This window comes from Falco punctatus, assembly GCF_963210335.1.
Source record: "Falco punctatus genome assembly, chromosome: Z".
NCBI classification, from domain to species: domain Eukaryota; kingdom Metazoa; phylum Chordata; class Aves; order Falconiformes; family Falconidae; genus Falco; species Falco punctatus.
This window is the reverse complement of record NC_137586.1, coordinates 64,715,008-64,731,126: the sequence shown is the minus strand read 5'-3', so window position 1 is coordinate 64,731,126 and position 16,119 is coordinate 64,715,008. Positions and strand designations below refer to the sequence as shown.

The 16,119-nt window shown below is 34.3% G+C and overlaps 1 protein-coding gene across 2 annotated transcripts in view; it reads right to left on the bottom strand.

The window, feature by feature from the left end:
- Positions 1–1,188: 1,188 nt before the first annotated feature.
- The window catches only part of CEP120 (centrosomal protein 120), a 51,956-nt gene continuing 37,025 nt past the window's right edge, over positions 1,189–16,119 (bottom strand). For both annotated transcript variants that reach the window (XM_080372650.1, XM_080372649.1), the window contains exons 18-21: positions 15,689–15,811; positions 14,167–14,265; positions 4,057–4,202; positions 1,189–3,314 (exon numbers count right to left, since the gene is read on the bottom strand). In XM_080372650.1, coding sequence (XP_080228776.1) covers positions 3,077–3,314; positions 4,057–4,202; positions 14,167–14,265; positions 15,689–15,811 — 606 coding nt within the window. In that variant the 3' untranslated portion in view covers positions 1,189–3,076. The remainder of the gene's footprint in view (positions 3,315–4,056; positions 4,203–14,166; positions 14,266–15,688; positions 15,812–16,119) is intronic.

Below are 16,119 nucleotides of genomic sequence, written 5' to 3'. Positions count from 1 at the left end.
TCAGAAAAAAAGTGTTTCTAACCTTGTCTGCAGATGGGCTAAGTGCCTTTGAAAAGACAGAATTGGACAAATACAGGATATAATCAAAGTTTCCTTATCCAAAGCCAACTGCAAGTTCTGGGCCTGAATCAGAAGGCAGATGAAAGCTGGAACTGATTTGGCACTGACATAGAACAGCCCCCACCAGCACCCCCTGCCTCTCATTTACTAATTTTCATTGGCATTGGAGTTCACAGAAACATTGGTAAGAGTACTTGTTCTGAAATAATTCCATCAATTTTCCTAGTGAAATCTGGGTACACTATAATCAATAGCAGGAGTTTGCCAGAATGCCAGGAGGGTCTAGCTGTTGCTTATCTTCCCACTCTAAGGCATATGGGAACAGGACTGAACCTGTAAACACAGGTTTCGTTTCCAAGAGTTTTTATGCTGGGTAAATTAAAATAAGCTTGTTATCTCATGCGTCTGTTTCAAATGGCATTTCTTTTGCCATGAAAAGAGATTAGAATACAAGTTTTATGAGATTTTTGATTAAAAATGGTATTTGGTCTTTCCACTGAATAGCTATAAGCTTTAAAATGGTTTTGAGGCAATAAAAAGGAAAATGGAACCCAACATAAAAATATTTTTTTAAAAAGATAAGCTCATCTCTGCTCTGGGTATCTACTACAACTACAGACTTTATTTCTAGAGTACTTCAGACTGAAGTGCATAAACTGCTGGAAAAAACGAAAGTGAAACATTAAGCTTAAAGTATGATTAATTTTCTCATTTGAATACAAACAATGAACACTAGGAAGCAATGACTATACAACGGAACAAAAAAGCAACAGTATTTTTTTTAATAAACACAAAATTCATGCTTCTTACCTTCTAAACAAAGGACAAAATGGACCCACATAGCTTAAATTATCAAGGCTGTAACTGTTTAAATATACCTTTTTACTCAATAGTTGATTTATTAGAAAAACCTCACCCAAGTAGTTTCTTTTTAAGCCCCACAGCAAGATGACTGTTATTTTCTTTAAAAACCATGGAAGAGACTCAATTAGAAATTGAAAAATGAAATTAACTTTGAAAGTGAACTTGTCAATTTTATGGATTCAAGCACTGAAGACTGTCATATTACCAGAAATAACAACTTTTTTGTTCAAATACATACATTAAAAATAAACACAAAGTCCTTAATACTCAAAACTTGAATTTTATTAAAGACACACCTGAAAAGTCACAGAACGCTAGTTCAAAAAAAAAAAAAAAAATCACCAGTTATGAAAACTCAGTCTTTGTGATCTCTAAGTCTAAGGCACCCTCCAGCGTTTGAAGAAGAAGTTACACTTCTGGCAAGCAAGCATTAGAAGAAAAACAGCATGAGTGTCTTCCTGTCAAGATAGAAGCTCCCTGATTTATTTACAATAATTGCATATGATCTTGCATCGGTGATATGATAAATCCATGATGCAAAAACAAAAAACCCACCTTGTAAAATTACTCTTCATGGATTTGTATTGGATTTATGAAGGTGTTATTTGCTAGTGCAGAGGGATCTCTTTAACAACACTAATTTGAAAAATACAGTAGAGTGTGCAAAGTATTACAAAAGCATTTCTTACAAAGTCTGGTATTGATAAGTTTTAATTCTTCACAGAAAATGATCTCTATGTTTATACAGCTTGTTTAAAATGTTACTGAGGAGTCTAAACAAAGTTTATTTAACAGGAGATATGCCCATGGAAAGGAGGAGGAAAACAATGTACATAGAAGCAAAGCCAGAAAAAATATAAAAAACCCCAAGATTTTCTAATTAATTCCATACAAAACAGGAAGGTCACATGTATACAGCCATGTCTACGAAAGTTCACTGATTTTATGCAAAAATAAAAATAAAGGAATTTTTGCATTGGTATTTGTTCATTCTAGAAGTAACAAATCTTAAGATGTTTTTAGTATTTGACATTCAAATAGAGAAACATTTGTGCCTACAGGACAGAAAACATGCCTATTGAAAGAACAGTGTTTTAAGGTAATGTTAATAGCTAGATCCACAAAAATGATTTTAAAATTACAGAAATGGAATGAAGGCTGGAAACCAAAACTTTTTCAACTGTAAATATGCACAAACTTAACATTTCTAGTGGATTTCTCTTCTGGCATTTAACACCTTGAGACTATGCCATGTTCATACCTTCACAATCAAACAAACTTACATAAAATTTAAGTGGTAATGAGATAACATGCTTACAAAATACATTAAGTAACTGCAAAGTAATTAGGTCTTGATTAAGGACATAATCTTTACTTAGAAAAGCTCTTGGGTTTTGTGTGTTCTGAATTTAAAGTGTATACACTCTGAATTAGTGCTTTCCTTATTAGGGATGGATGTAAGAATGCATGTATGCTTCTGAACTAGGTCTTTACACTCCTGGGTTCAACCTTATAGGCCTATGTGCAAAACTGCTAGGGCAACAAAGGGATCTTCATCCTGTACAATCAGGCTAGTTACTTAATAATTGATTTTAGTTTCATAAGGTTGGAGAGTTTCACACACAAAATTCTTGTCTCCTATTTACTGCAGAACTTAGTTATGTTAGCTACAGTTGGAGAAACAAAAATTGATTACCTTATGATTCAGTAAAGAAGTGGTATTTGGTTGGTGTTGCACTTTGGTTCAGAACTAAGAGTTCTGTCAGGGAAAACAGCCGATGTCACTTTTCCCTAGTATATCTGAAGACATCTTTTTAAAAACTGAAAGACATTATAATGAATGAGTAAAAAAATTACAAATAAACCTAGACAGGGTGATGCAAAAAGAGGTAGAAAACCTTTCAGAAGAAAGTACACAAGATAAATACATTTACATATCTGTATCTACAAATGAGTATAAAAACATATAAAAAACAGCCACTGTACCCGTAAAACCTGCAACTGTGCACAACTTCACATTGCAGACATTTACACTGACTTCAAAAAGAGCTAACGGTGTGCAAAATTAAGCATGACCTTACATATTTTGTAAACTAGTACAGGTTTATAAATATCACTGTTCAAATTTTGGCTCTTAACTTTTTGCAGGCTTTTATCTAGTGATGTTCCTTTTTGCAATAGCTTCTCTGATTTGACGATCAAGTTCACTTACAATATGGTCTTCATGATTATATACCCCTGTTCTCAAAAGGGTATCCCTTTCTTCTATCAGACGAGAGAGATAATCATCCATGTTCTCATTTAATTTTGTAGAATGAAGGGCATCCACTCTACCACCAGAATTATCCTTAACATCTTGAAATTGCTTTTCCTCTTCTTGTTGCTTTAGCCTGATGTTGATAAAATGGAAAGAGTCAGAGGATGAGCCATATTAAAACCCACTCTAATTATTTTCACACTAAGTCTTCAAGTTATTTATCTACTGAAGTACTCAGTAAAATAAAGAAATCCAGAAAAAGTAATAAATTATCTTCTCTCTATGGAAAAAACACTGTAAGTAAAAGAAATTAGTATAATAGTTAAATTATTAATTAAGTATTAATACTCAATTAAGTATAAATATAATTAAGTATTAATACTTAAATTAAATAATACTTAAATTAAACCTTTTCTGTATGCATATGCAACTATAACACTTGCCACCAAGGCTATTTTGGTAACACAAACAGTACTCAAAAGGGTTCAACACACAACCTATGACAGACAGTTTTTGGAGGACAACATTAGGCAAATTTAAAATTTTAGTGGATTCAAAATATGAACAGAACTGCTGCATTAAGAAAGGCATGTAATCCTTAGAAGTGAAGGTTTAAAATAGAAAAAAGCCTGGCGCTGTATAATGACTAACAGAAAAAACGGCTACAGTGGCCTTAAACACAGATTTTCTATACTTCAGTACAGCTGCTTTTGAAAGTGTGCAATCTTTACCTAAGAGACACTAAACTGCACTCCTTCACTGGAGTGACGCCTAATTATAATCTTGATTTAATGGAACTTTCTCCTATTTTGAGGCAGACAGCAAGAAAGGGGTGGGGCAGGGGTGGAGAGAGAAATCTTACAAGTGGTTTATACCTGTTAAGTTCATTTCTGATATCCTCCAGCTCTTGTCGGTCTGTTTTCCCCAGCTCTTTTTCTTCTGCTGCCAGATAGCGTAACCTCATGTGCTCCAGCTCTTGTTGCTGTTTTTTAAGGTGAGCCATTGCATTATCTTGTTCACGCTAATGTGGGAACAGGTAAAGACATAACTCAGTTGACTACATGATTACATGTAAAAGTTATAGTGACATGAACAAAATGTCAGGAATGAAGTAATGACAATGAAGTCTCCAGCAGTACTGGAAATGCAGGCGTTGAACAGAATGTCTTCGCTGTTGTTATCCATAATGCAGTAAGACCAGTCACTATGATAGTTGCAGTAAACCTGCCCAGGCTGCATCAGCTGAAGCCCAGTCACAGGTATCTTCCCATTAATAAAATGGTGAAAATGTTGCAAACACTTTCACAAACTCTGGCTTAAGCTGGTAAACATAAAACTTACACCTGTGGAACTGCTCAAGATACTGAGATTTATTCCTTTGCTACACAGTATTTTAAATGATTTTTTTTTTTAAGAGAGAAACCCCATAAAAATGCTAAGTATCTGAAGGAAACTTCCATCATCAGCCCCACAGTGCCTAGTGTCAAAGCTTCAATAACTACTTTTAGAACTTGCAATTTGTAGTTAAAAAAGCCTTGAAAACAAAACTCTGGTGAGGTTTCCTTTTACATTTGTCTAGTTCTATGCGAAACTTTAGGTAACTTATTCTGTGGATTTAATCCAATTAATCTATCCACTTTAAAGAAAATAGAACAAAGTAAAGCTTTAAAGTTCTAACCAGACACTGTAATAAAACTAATGTTTGAGTCCACTACCACTTTGTGAATTTAAAGTATCTTAATGAGAAGCGTCATCCTTTGTCCACTTGTTTTCCTCCCAGTCATTTTTAATATGACCTTACACACTAACTGAATACAGTTGGTCTTTGACTCTGAATGCGACTGAAGACTTGATATCAAATAACATTTCTTCCTAAAGTTAAAAAAATAAGGCAGGAGTTTACACAGCCATCCTGGATCCAGACATATTGTAAAGTGCAAGGTTACCTTTGTAATTTTGACATTGCTTTCACCTGAAGTATTTGATTGTTAATACAATAGGTTTTATATTTATTATAGGAATTAAAAAAAGATAACTGTTTGATATGTGTGACCATGCTCATTATATAGTCAACCTAATATATATCTGGAAGGATGTAGTCAAGCATCTCCCTGAATCTCAGTTCCAGATTTTAAGCACTCCCTGTTGTTGATCAAGAAGGGATAAGAAAACTGGAATTTCACAAGAAATTGGTATAAACAAAGACCCCAATTGTTAATGTGAACAGGTAATGCAACAGCAAAGTACTTGACAAGAAGTTATAGCATGTACATAACCCCAAAATACTTAATTTTTTATACTAAATCCAATATACTAGCCAGGCATATTAAATGTTATAACTGCAGTGAGTTAAAAGCCTGAAGAACAATTTTTTAAAGCGATACATACTAACAATAAAACCCAAAGCAGGAATCCTGCCAAAGAGCATACAGCTGATACAGGATTGAAGCATAAAAAAGGCACTTGAAGAATGTAAGGCCATAGTCCTTCCTTCCACAATCAACATTCATTGCAGAAGGACATGTCCATGTGAGAGGCATCATGTCATTACAGGGGACAGGTTTAAAGAACAGTCTCAGACTGAAGCAGAATAGGTTTTAGAACAGAAATCTACAAATACATGTAGGAAATATTAACAAGTCTCTGCAGCCAGCTGATATTTATCGAAGAGTTTTCAAAAGTTCTAGCAAAACTCAAACACAAAATTGCAAGACTAACTGCAATTGTAATCAGTCACTAACATCAGTGCTGACACCACAGGAATAACTGTTTCCCCCTTTTTTATTTTATTCTTTCTTTAAAGTAGACACCTTTGAAACATCCAGGAACTACCAGCAGGACTTACTTCCACAGTGGCTAAACTGGTTAAAACCATAACTAAACCCAAAACTAACAGGATGTATGGGTACACCAGGAAGAATGAAGCCAGCTTTTGTAGAAAAGTCACACTTCCAATTATTCTTCAAAAAATCCACCAAAACATCATACCAAAGAAACCACCTACAACCAAACACAAAACTAAACTGTCACAGAGAAGGACCTCTCAGATTACTCAGGGTTTAGAGTATCAGAGAAAGGACAGAAACTGATCAATTCCACAACAGCAAGAAGGTAACAGTGGACTCTACAAGAATCTACTCTTTTGATATATTTATAAACAAGGGAGTCATTCTGGAATAAACAGTTTGCTGCCAATACAAAATTACTCAGTGGGGAAAAAGTGGATGTGAAAAAGTGATATATTGTGGGGACAAAAATATGAAATAGCTTGAAAAGGAAACAAATTAAGAATACTGATGTCTGTTAAACACAACCACCTGAATGCAACCGCTGGCTCATGATATACTTAACTAATTGACTGAGGGTACCTGGAGGATATTCGAAGATACCCAAGCCAGGTTTCTAGATCTTGTGCACCTTCTGCTGGCCTCTGTATGGGGCTAGATTGATATTACACATCAGTTAGCTAGTTTGGTTTTTTTTTTTCCTAGCCAATGAAAAGTTTTGGCTGAAAGTTTAATTTACCTAGTTTGGTAAATTATAACTACAGACATGATCCAAGTTACTAAAACAATGAGATTCATCACGCAATACACCAAATGCATTAAGAGCTTCTTAATCACAGAATGTTTTGAATTAAGATAGACCTTTGTATTTTAACGCTGCAGATCAAGCATTACTGTTGAAGTACATAATAAAGAAAAGACAGGACGATTTTCTTTTTTCTTTATGAAGTCCCAGTGCATATCACAATGGTATTCTCTGGTTTCCCAACAGCTGAATAGGCAACAACATCCAGAGAAAGCCAGATTTCAAATATACAACAGGCTACAAGGAGAAATGGAATTATATTAACTATATTGCTAGTTGTACTTAGCCTGAGTTGTTTGCTAAATGCAGTAGTAAGATGAAATGCTGAGCATGATCTAGCCTCAGATAGCTTGGTATAAAACCAGTACAACTTATACTACAAGTTATAGTACAAGTGAAAAAGTGAACAGCAGATCTGATCAATTACCCAAAATCTGGAAGTATGAAGACAAGCTAACATTTACATCTTTTCAAGACCACCAGTATTTTTGGTGCTCCCATTCAGTCTCCTAAGTTAAATCCTTTTCAAAATGAAGCAAATTAGAATATTGCTCTTTTTCAGAAAGTTGATACTAATACCTTAAAGGCAAACATGAGACCTACAATTTTGAGTATACTGTCTCCTTTGTAGTCTTCTATTTAGTCGCAGGAGAGGAGTTGCTGCCCTGCACATGTAGAACAAATCTAGAAATTTCTACTTCCCTATAGGTAAAGAATCCAGTAATTCAGTCTGGTGACTAGCTACTTTTCCTGATTAGACAAGTCTAAACAAATTTGCTATACATATCCCTGTAGTACGTGCAGTACGCCCTGCATTTCCAAGTTCTGTTTTCAGAATTAATTTGTCTAGTACAACCTGGTCTTCCTGTTGACATTATCTAACAGTTGTAAGAGTCTGTGGCCACACAATAAGCTATGTAAGAATGCTATTTACAAGCAAGCTGCCTCAATCTGTAGGAAAGATACCTCATTACCATGCAGGATGAGGCTGACATCTTCCTCAGATGATGAAAAAATTAAATCTTTTACAGAACAGAGGACTTCTAATTGCCATTATCTGCTTTTCTAGCCTTTCTACATATGCTGATTTGTAAATTATGATTAGCTTCAGTCCAGTGCATTGTTGCAGAGTGATGAAAGGATTAATATTGGAAAAATAATAATATGTTTTTGCTCTGCAGTTCAGTTTCATGCTCTAATTGTTCCATTTTAAACTATGGCTATCATGGGAAACTAGGATACTAATGTTCAAATCTGTATTTCAGTAATTCTATGAGAAAATTTTTTGAAGGCATGTTGGACAAACTTCACCTGAAAACTAAAGCAAAACAGAGTAGCACTTATTACTAGCACAGCAAGACTGTAACACACCAGCAGCAAATTACACCCCTGCCTACTAGTGAAACATTATAATGCGACATGTAATACACATAAATCATCAAATAGCTGTGACTACACTGAATAGAAGTAGTCTAATCCAGTCCTTCAGTTTGTGGAGTGTATTACTCCAATCTATAAGGAAAGAGTTTGAGTGTTCACACAGCTGCAGCTTCAGAGGAAAGACCTGTGTGCCGGCCATAAACAGCACATGGGACTACAAGTTTCATGATAAGTTCATATTTTACTATTTGAGGCAGGAAAGCAGAGTTTCTGTTGTTCAGCAACATGCTCACAGTGGCAATCTGATAACAAAAAAGGCATTTTAAACTCAGAGAAATAGCATACATTAGAAGAAATACATATACTGAACGTTAATAGAATAAAGCCTGAAACTCAGACCAGGAAGAAGACCGAATATTCCTAATGCTTTCCTATTGATCAGAAGGCATTTCATTTAATACCTTGGTCCTCTATGCCCTCACTGAACTAGTTTCGGATTTTTTTTTTTCAATCCAGAAACACCTTTATAGTGAGGTTTAATAAAACCAAGAAAAGGACAAAAGAGAATGATGCAAAAGCCAAAGAGATGTAGGAAAGAATTCCTGAAGAATCCTTTGTTCAGTTCCTATTCCTTTTGAGGTTTTTCTCTGGAAAAAAATCTGTCACTAGCGAGCATGCTCATTGCTCAGGATAATGTCCCTACATTTGTAGGGAATTAAGTTTGAATACTGGTTGCCGGCCAGGGTTAAACCATGACAAGTGCTAAGTTCTTTTCTTCATAGAAGAGAAAAAATCATATTAGTACATTTTGACTCCAAGTTAGCATTGGATAGGATGTCCTTTCAGATAAACCTGATTAGAAATTTAATTTGATTACTAATACAGTTGTGGTGTAAACATAACAAATATTTGGCATTTCCTTACTTGGGAGGTGTAAGGGAACAGATAAGATTACTTTCGTTGTTACGCAACTAAAATTAAAGAATTTCTGTAACATGCCATGCCCCTCAGTAATTACATTTAAGCACAGTAGTATTAATTGAAAAACAAAAATCAACATTTTATGAGGCAAGAGTTCCCTAGCATTCAGTTTAAGACAGTCCAACTTGGAAAAAAGACATGAAAGCAAGTGAGAAGGGATTTTGCACATTCTTTTCTGGTGGATGCTGTCTGCAATCTCAGTTACACACTTCATGCTCTGTGATTTTCAAATGTTTTTCTGAACAACAGACTTTGACTACTTTAAAAGTCTGTCAGAACAATTGGTAGGATGCATAACAGAAATTTGCTCTATTTAAACTCTTCATAGCAGAGCAACAGAAACCCATTTCCTAATAATCCATCAATACAAGAAGATGGCAAAGAATTTAAAACAGTTTGATAAGAAGTGAGACATGCTGATTTTGAATTAATTTATATACAGTTTTGTTATGATATGTTGAGAGACCATAAAAAGACTGTCTTTTGTTAGTATGAGTGAAAAGGATGGATTTCTTCTTCAGAGTGATGAAACTGGTGCCACTAACAGAGACATTCAGGTATTAAGTCCATTTTTTTCTAATCACAGTTTAACAACCCATTGGGCAATAAGCACTTTTTATTTTTTAAAACCAGAGAAGGAACCAAAATCTATTGCACAGTAGTACTTGAAATGTAGCAGAATTTACTGTGACATCTTTGAAAATGAAAAAAGATTTTTTAATAAAACATTTCTGCACATTTACAGTACCAGTAAGGCAAAGTCCAGCATTTCTAAACCCACTTGTTACATGTTCATTTTATTCTGTGTATACTTAAAAAGTATACTTCAGTGCTCACAAGTTTATATATAGTCACACGCTTAAAATTCTCGGTCAAGACTTTCTGATATACTTTACATTTCTAGAGAGAATATGCTCCTTTGATATATCATGAAATAAGGAACATTTCAGGTCTATTCTCAACTGCTTATTGTAGCCAGTCATGCTGTTTTAAGCCTCAGTAAGAACTTCTAGAATTTTAAATATATTATTTTTAGAATATTGCATTTTTAAATTTTAGGTAAGGGAACACTGAAACCATCAGCTGCTGGCCTTAAGGCAACTTTGTGGGTAGAAGATAAGACCCTCTAGAAACTCAGAACACAGAAACTTCACTCTTGCATCACCACCTACTTACTATCAGCCACTATCCCACAGTGCAGCAGGTACAGATAAACCAAGAGTATCATAAAAAATTACTCTGAAAATTTTTGCAATATCCTCCTAGTTGGCCCATGTACCTTCACTACTTTCCCAGCACTGCTAGTCACTATTTCTTTTGCTTATTTTCTTTCCTCCCACCCCTCTCTGTAAAACTTATCAATATTGTTTTATCTTATTAATTTGATATTTTGCCATCCTTCTCTTAAACCCCCATAAACAAAACAAATCCAATCCAAACAAAGCCATATACTAGTTATCAGATCATTTGCTTCAATGTATTATTACTTTTCTTCATTAGTTTGCATCTCTAACATAGTGTTTGAGACATGGAATACTGTTTTAGGAGCTTGCATGGTGGGAACTTCAATGACATTTTGAAACCTACGGTACTACAGGAGTATCAGCGTTAAATAAAAATTAACCACTCTCAAAAATAAAACACTCTCAAAACTTCAATTATAATCAGATCATAAAAGAATCCCTGTATGCCACCAGGTGCTCTAGTTAAGAGGCTCTCAATCAAAGAAGCACAATCTTTATTTTGCCATAGCTGCCTATAAATCCAAAAGGAAGATGTAAACATACATACACTAGACTAAACAATGGCTAAATAGCAGCCACTATTCACTCTCCCACTCACACATACCATGCAAGTCTGTGGGAAAAACTTACAATTGAAGCTAAGGAACTCAAGTAAAGTTTTCTGAAAATAACCCAGAGCTGACAAGTCAGTAGGAGGGCCTGGATGGTTTCAAGACACAGTTTTTAACCAAGATGTAGACCTCCAACTGGTTTTTTGTTTTGTTTTGCAGCATTCTTGGTTGTGGGTTTTTTTTTTTTGTTTGGGAGGGCAGATGGGTTGTGTTTTGTGTTTTTTCAAAAAAAAATATTTACATCCTCTCCTGGGCTAAATTACTTACGAATTAATCAAGTTAATTACTGAGTGGATAAGCGAGACACTGGGCAAGACATGAGTAAATGTCAGCCAGCCAATACAGTCCATGTTGTTTTAAACAGATCTGTAGGGCACAAACACATTAAAAGACTTAAATATTTCTCCCAGAACATTGAATAATTGATGCATGTACATTTTGAGGTTTTGACTTTCTAGATTGTAACAGAGATTATCAACTGCTGGAAGTGACACTTCTGCCAGCTTTGATTTTTGTTGATACATTGTTTCTTGCACCCAAACAAATACTGAATTTAGCATCCAAGGTACCTATAAGCACATATGCAATTCTGTCTAAATGGTTTGATTGCTCTCAGAAATAATGTTCACATACGTAAAGACCATGGAGGTCTCATTTGCATAGCACTAAGATTTCCCAGTTAGAAAACTCTGAGAGACAGTTTTTGAAACCTCTGGAGGTGATAAAATCTACCTGGGTGCATAGATAAGTAGCTAACTTACCGACACTTTTGTCTTCCTAAGGCTAAACCAGGCACAGTGAATGAAGCATTAATACAGACCTGCACTGAGTAACAAAGAGGGAAGAAGTGGTGAAGTCTATTTTCAATCACCTTTACAAACTGTGTTTAAATTCAACTTCTGTATTTTGTTAAGCACAGGTAAGCACGATGTATACATGTCCTCATGTACTTTAGATCTTTTTCAAAATCCTAGATATTGAGAAGTTTAAAACATTTTCTATTAACAGTCCCATACTTTAATTATATACTACATATCTCATTCTGCAAAACAAGAAAACCATCACAGATGTGTGCTAAGAACTTGTTCCAAAGTAAAAAGAAATTTTTTAATTAAGGAAACATTGACTTTTATGGTTGCAAATCAGAAGAACATTTTACTAAATGCTTAGCCTGTAGATTACGCTTTAATTCACAAATTGACTGTACTAGGTCACCTTTGAGTAATGGAAATCTCTGTTTAAACATTTTTTGGCAATGGGCACAAAGCATTAGATCTCATTTCCAAGACTTACCAGCTGGGTTTTGTCATTAACATTTATTAACAATCTAAGATATGGCTTTCAGCGTCTAATCCTCACTACACAAATGTTTTGTATAGTTCTCTAGAGAGCTTTGGTGTGACAAATTACTGGCAAAGATTACAGCCCTGTGGCTATTCACCAGAGGCAATGCAAAATTAACATGGTACTAATCCAATTTAAACAAGAAATTGGTCAAACTATGCACAATTGCACAAATCATCTGAACTAAAGCAAATCTAGAATTCCTGAAGCAACAGTTTCCAAATTTATATTTAAAACACAGTAAATGGTTTTTGATCAGCTCTGCTTCAACTTTTATTTGGCTTTTTAAAGTCACTTAAATCCTTTATCAATAGACTAAAGCACAAGATGAAGCACATGAGTATAAAAAACACAAGAAACTACTTTGAAAGGGTTTGTTCTGTAGTAGAAGTTTTAGGTAGCATAATTCATGTACTTGCCAACTTATTTTATGGTTCAGACTTTCAGCAAGAGGGTCAGCTGAAACCATCCACATATATTACTAAATTCAGATCATCAGGTCTATGGTAATGAAATCTAAAATAAAAACTTGACAGTGATATACACTAGTGTTGATCTGGCAAGCAAAATTCTTCTGTTTTATTCTACAGGAATTTTTAAATATAGCAGTAAGAAAAAACAGCCTGGACATTCAATGGCTCCTGAATAATTATTAATCAGAGAGGTAAGATTTATATTCTTTCCTCTATCATCTTGTCAAGCATAGATGTTTCAGAAGTTGGAGATGAGGATTCATCACTCCTTTTACCACTAGGCAAAAGAGAACCAATTTGAAGACAGCAAATAAAGATGAGGGTTTTATTATTAATAGTGATTATATAGTACATTCACTTTCTTCAAAGAAAAATACAGAGTAAGAAAGGTAATTATCAATTAGGAGAGGGTGGACATAGCTTCTTACTCTCCCAAAACTTAATACTCTAGCAGTAGGAATGAGGTAGGAACTATAATCCTCAAAAAAAACCCTTTTCCTAAAGCAGGAAGTAGGTGTAAATACAGGTAATAAAAACCTTTCACTAAACTTGGAAATCTGAAGTTTTATCTGTGTCAACGTTTGTTCAACAACATGGATTAATGATTTACTAATTTGTTTGTCAAGGCTAATGAAGATGCTTGCCATTCTTAAGTATACTGCTTAGCTAATGTTTACTGTAATTCATGAGACAGGCAATGACAAAAAGCACAGAGGCATATGGATTCAGTGAGGATGAAGCTGCTACTCCTGTTAAGTTTGAACAGAGTATTTTCAAGTCATATACATATGACTATACACACACAGGCTCTGTTAAAACACAGCAGTAAAGGCATACCACATTAGTATAAGATTAGGATTTCCAAAAGCAGATTGAAGTTTCACTTCCCATTTAAATTTTCTGCAAGCTTACTTTACAACATTCAGCAAACCTTAAACAGTTATTTTGAAAAGCTAAGATTTGTTTCTCACCTTTACTCTTCATTCATTTTACAGTTAAAACAGAGAACAGTTAGGACTAACCAACCAAGATGGTTGGGACAGAAACAAAACATTTTCTCTGGAAGTGCTGCCTGAGCTTTATCGGGGATGAAATTAACAAAACTTCCATTTTTTGTATCATGCCTGCTTTTCATTACACCAATCTTTTTTGCAGATCTGAGCCTTGGTCTTTCCTGAGTTCAGTGTCAAATTAAAATGAGTTTTGCTGTACTCATTTTTGTAAAATGTATAGCTCAGCTTAAATTTGGCAAAGGCAAACACTAATAAAATGAAAATTGCCAGTATTTAACAGTAATTGTAAGTAGCTTCCAACACTGCGTTAACTTGGCTGTCTCATATGACAAAAGAAAACCTGCATACCTGTTTTAACCTTGCAAGTTCTTTCAAAGCTCTTGTCCATTGTTGTTTGTAGTGGAGCTTTGACTTGGTAGCTGATTCTAACTTTCTTTCAAGTTCAGCCTAAAAGCAATTAAAATCATATCAGCTGAAGCAATAACAGCAGTAACAATCACTGAAAGATGTATATATACAAAGGGTCTGGTTTAAGAAAAGTGTTTATGTAGTGTAACATACAACATCATCTAAAGCTGTTATACAATATAACATAAATATTATGGCACATGAACATTTTCTTGTTTAAAATATAGCCTTATTTTTATTGGATAGCTGTCTATACAGAAGGATTGGTTTCTAGCACTAAATCTGCTGACATAACGTTTAAATTTAAGATTCTCAAATTAGCAACCCCTGCCTTTTTTTTCTAAAGTAAGATTATAGACACTAATTTAATAGAAACATTGATAGATAAATCTTGCTTTTAAAAGGTGTGTAGTTTTTTTTCTTTCCTGCAGCTGATTGAAGATATGTACTACATTCTTTTCTCTGAAATAGACATCTGTTCAAACCATTCTTTAAAATCTACATATTGAGTGTGAATCTTTGATCTTATCTAAATCAATCTTTAAAAAAGTTATACACCCAAAAAATTCATTGCTTTCAATGAAAAAAAATTAAAAGGCAAACAGTTATGAAGCACACTGAGTACAGTAACCTCAAAACCCAAACATTTTTAATTAACAGCTATGAGGCGTATTTTCTTTCAAACAGACAAAAATTAGGTACCACTGAATATGCGAAGATCTTAAAGCACTGATTTTTTAAAAGTAACAAAAATAAGAAATCTAGAAATATTTTAAATAAAGGTTTTATTTATAGACAGAAACATATTTTGAATAATTAGCTGGCATTAGAAGTTATTCAAACACACAGTAACAAGCAGACTGGCCATATAACTGTGTACATTTTGTGCCAAGAAGCCTGGTCCATTTTTTCAGCTTATTCAGTTAACAGTTTAACTCAAACCTCACAATAATTTGAGTATAAAATGCCTGTAACTGTGGTTTTAATTAAGAAAAATATCCTCTGCTGAAGGCATGCATGGTTTCTAAGAAATCAACTTATGACAGTGATTCCATCCCTCTGAGAATAACACAGTCTTTTCTGACTTACTTTAAAAAAAACAAACAATGCACATGATGGAATACCACTCTGGATTAATCCTCATAAGAAAATCTTCATCTTTATTTAGTTTGATAAACTGAATGCTCAGCCTCCCTAGCTTAAATCATAATGGTAGCGATTTAAATATATAGGTCAGGGTTTTTCCTGCCTTATCCTCTAACACTACTGCTTCCTCTACAGATATAAGGCAACTACTGGCCTTATTTGTGTCTAAATACTTAAAGTCTGAGGGAACCGTCTGAAAAAATAGAACAGAATGGACAAATTACCCAGTTTATCATGCAAGATTATTCCACGTGTCCCTTATCAGTAAGTGGACCATTGTGACAGTTTTTAAAGACTAGAAAAAAATCCAAGGTACCTTTTCTAAAGTAAGAAGATTTATTTCTGATTGTAGCTGGATTTCTGGTTTGCTACTTTGCTGTTCTTTGTATTGGTGGAACTCCTTCTCCAAAATTTTGTGTTTATTTTCTGCTTCATAAAGCTACATGAAAGAGATCAAAAAATAATGCATGTTAGCAGAAAAATACACTCACCGACAAAGAATTAGGTTACAGAACTCAAGTTACTCCTTAGTCCCTGGAACAAACATCTTAGTGTCAATTACCCGATATAAAACAGACACTGAAAGCTACACATTCATAATTAATCATTTCTTGACGATGGCATACAGCAATGTTTTAATAGGAAGAGTTTTAAAGAGGATCTTTGCTCCGTACTGGAGAGAAAAAACAAGTCTGTCCTCATATATGGAAACTCAAGATTTATAAACTTTGCTGTCCACATTTCTAA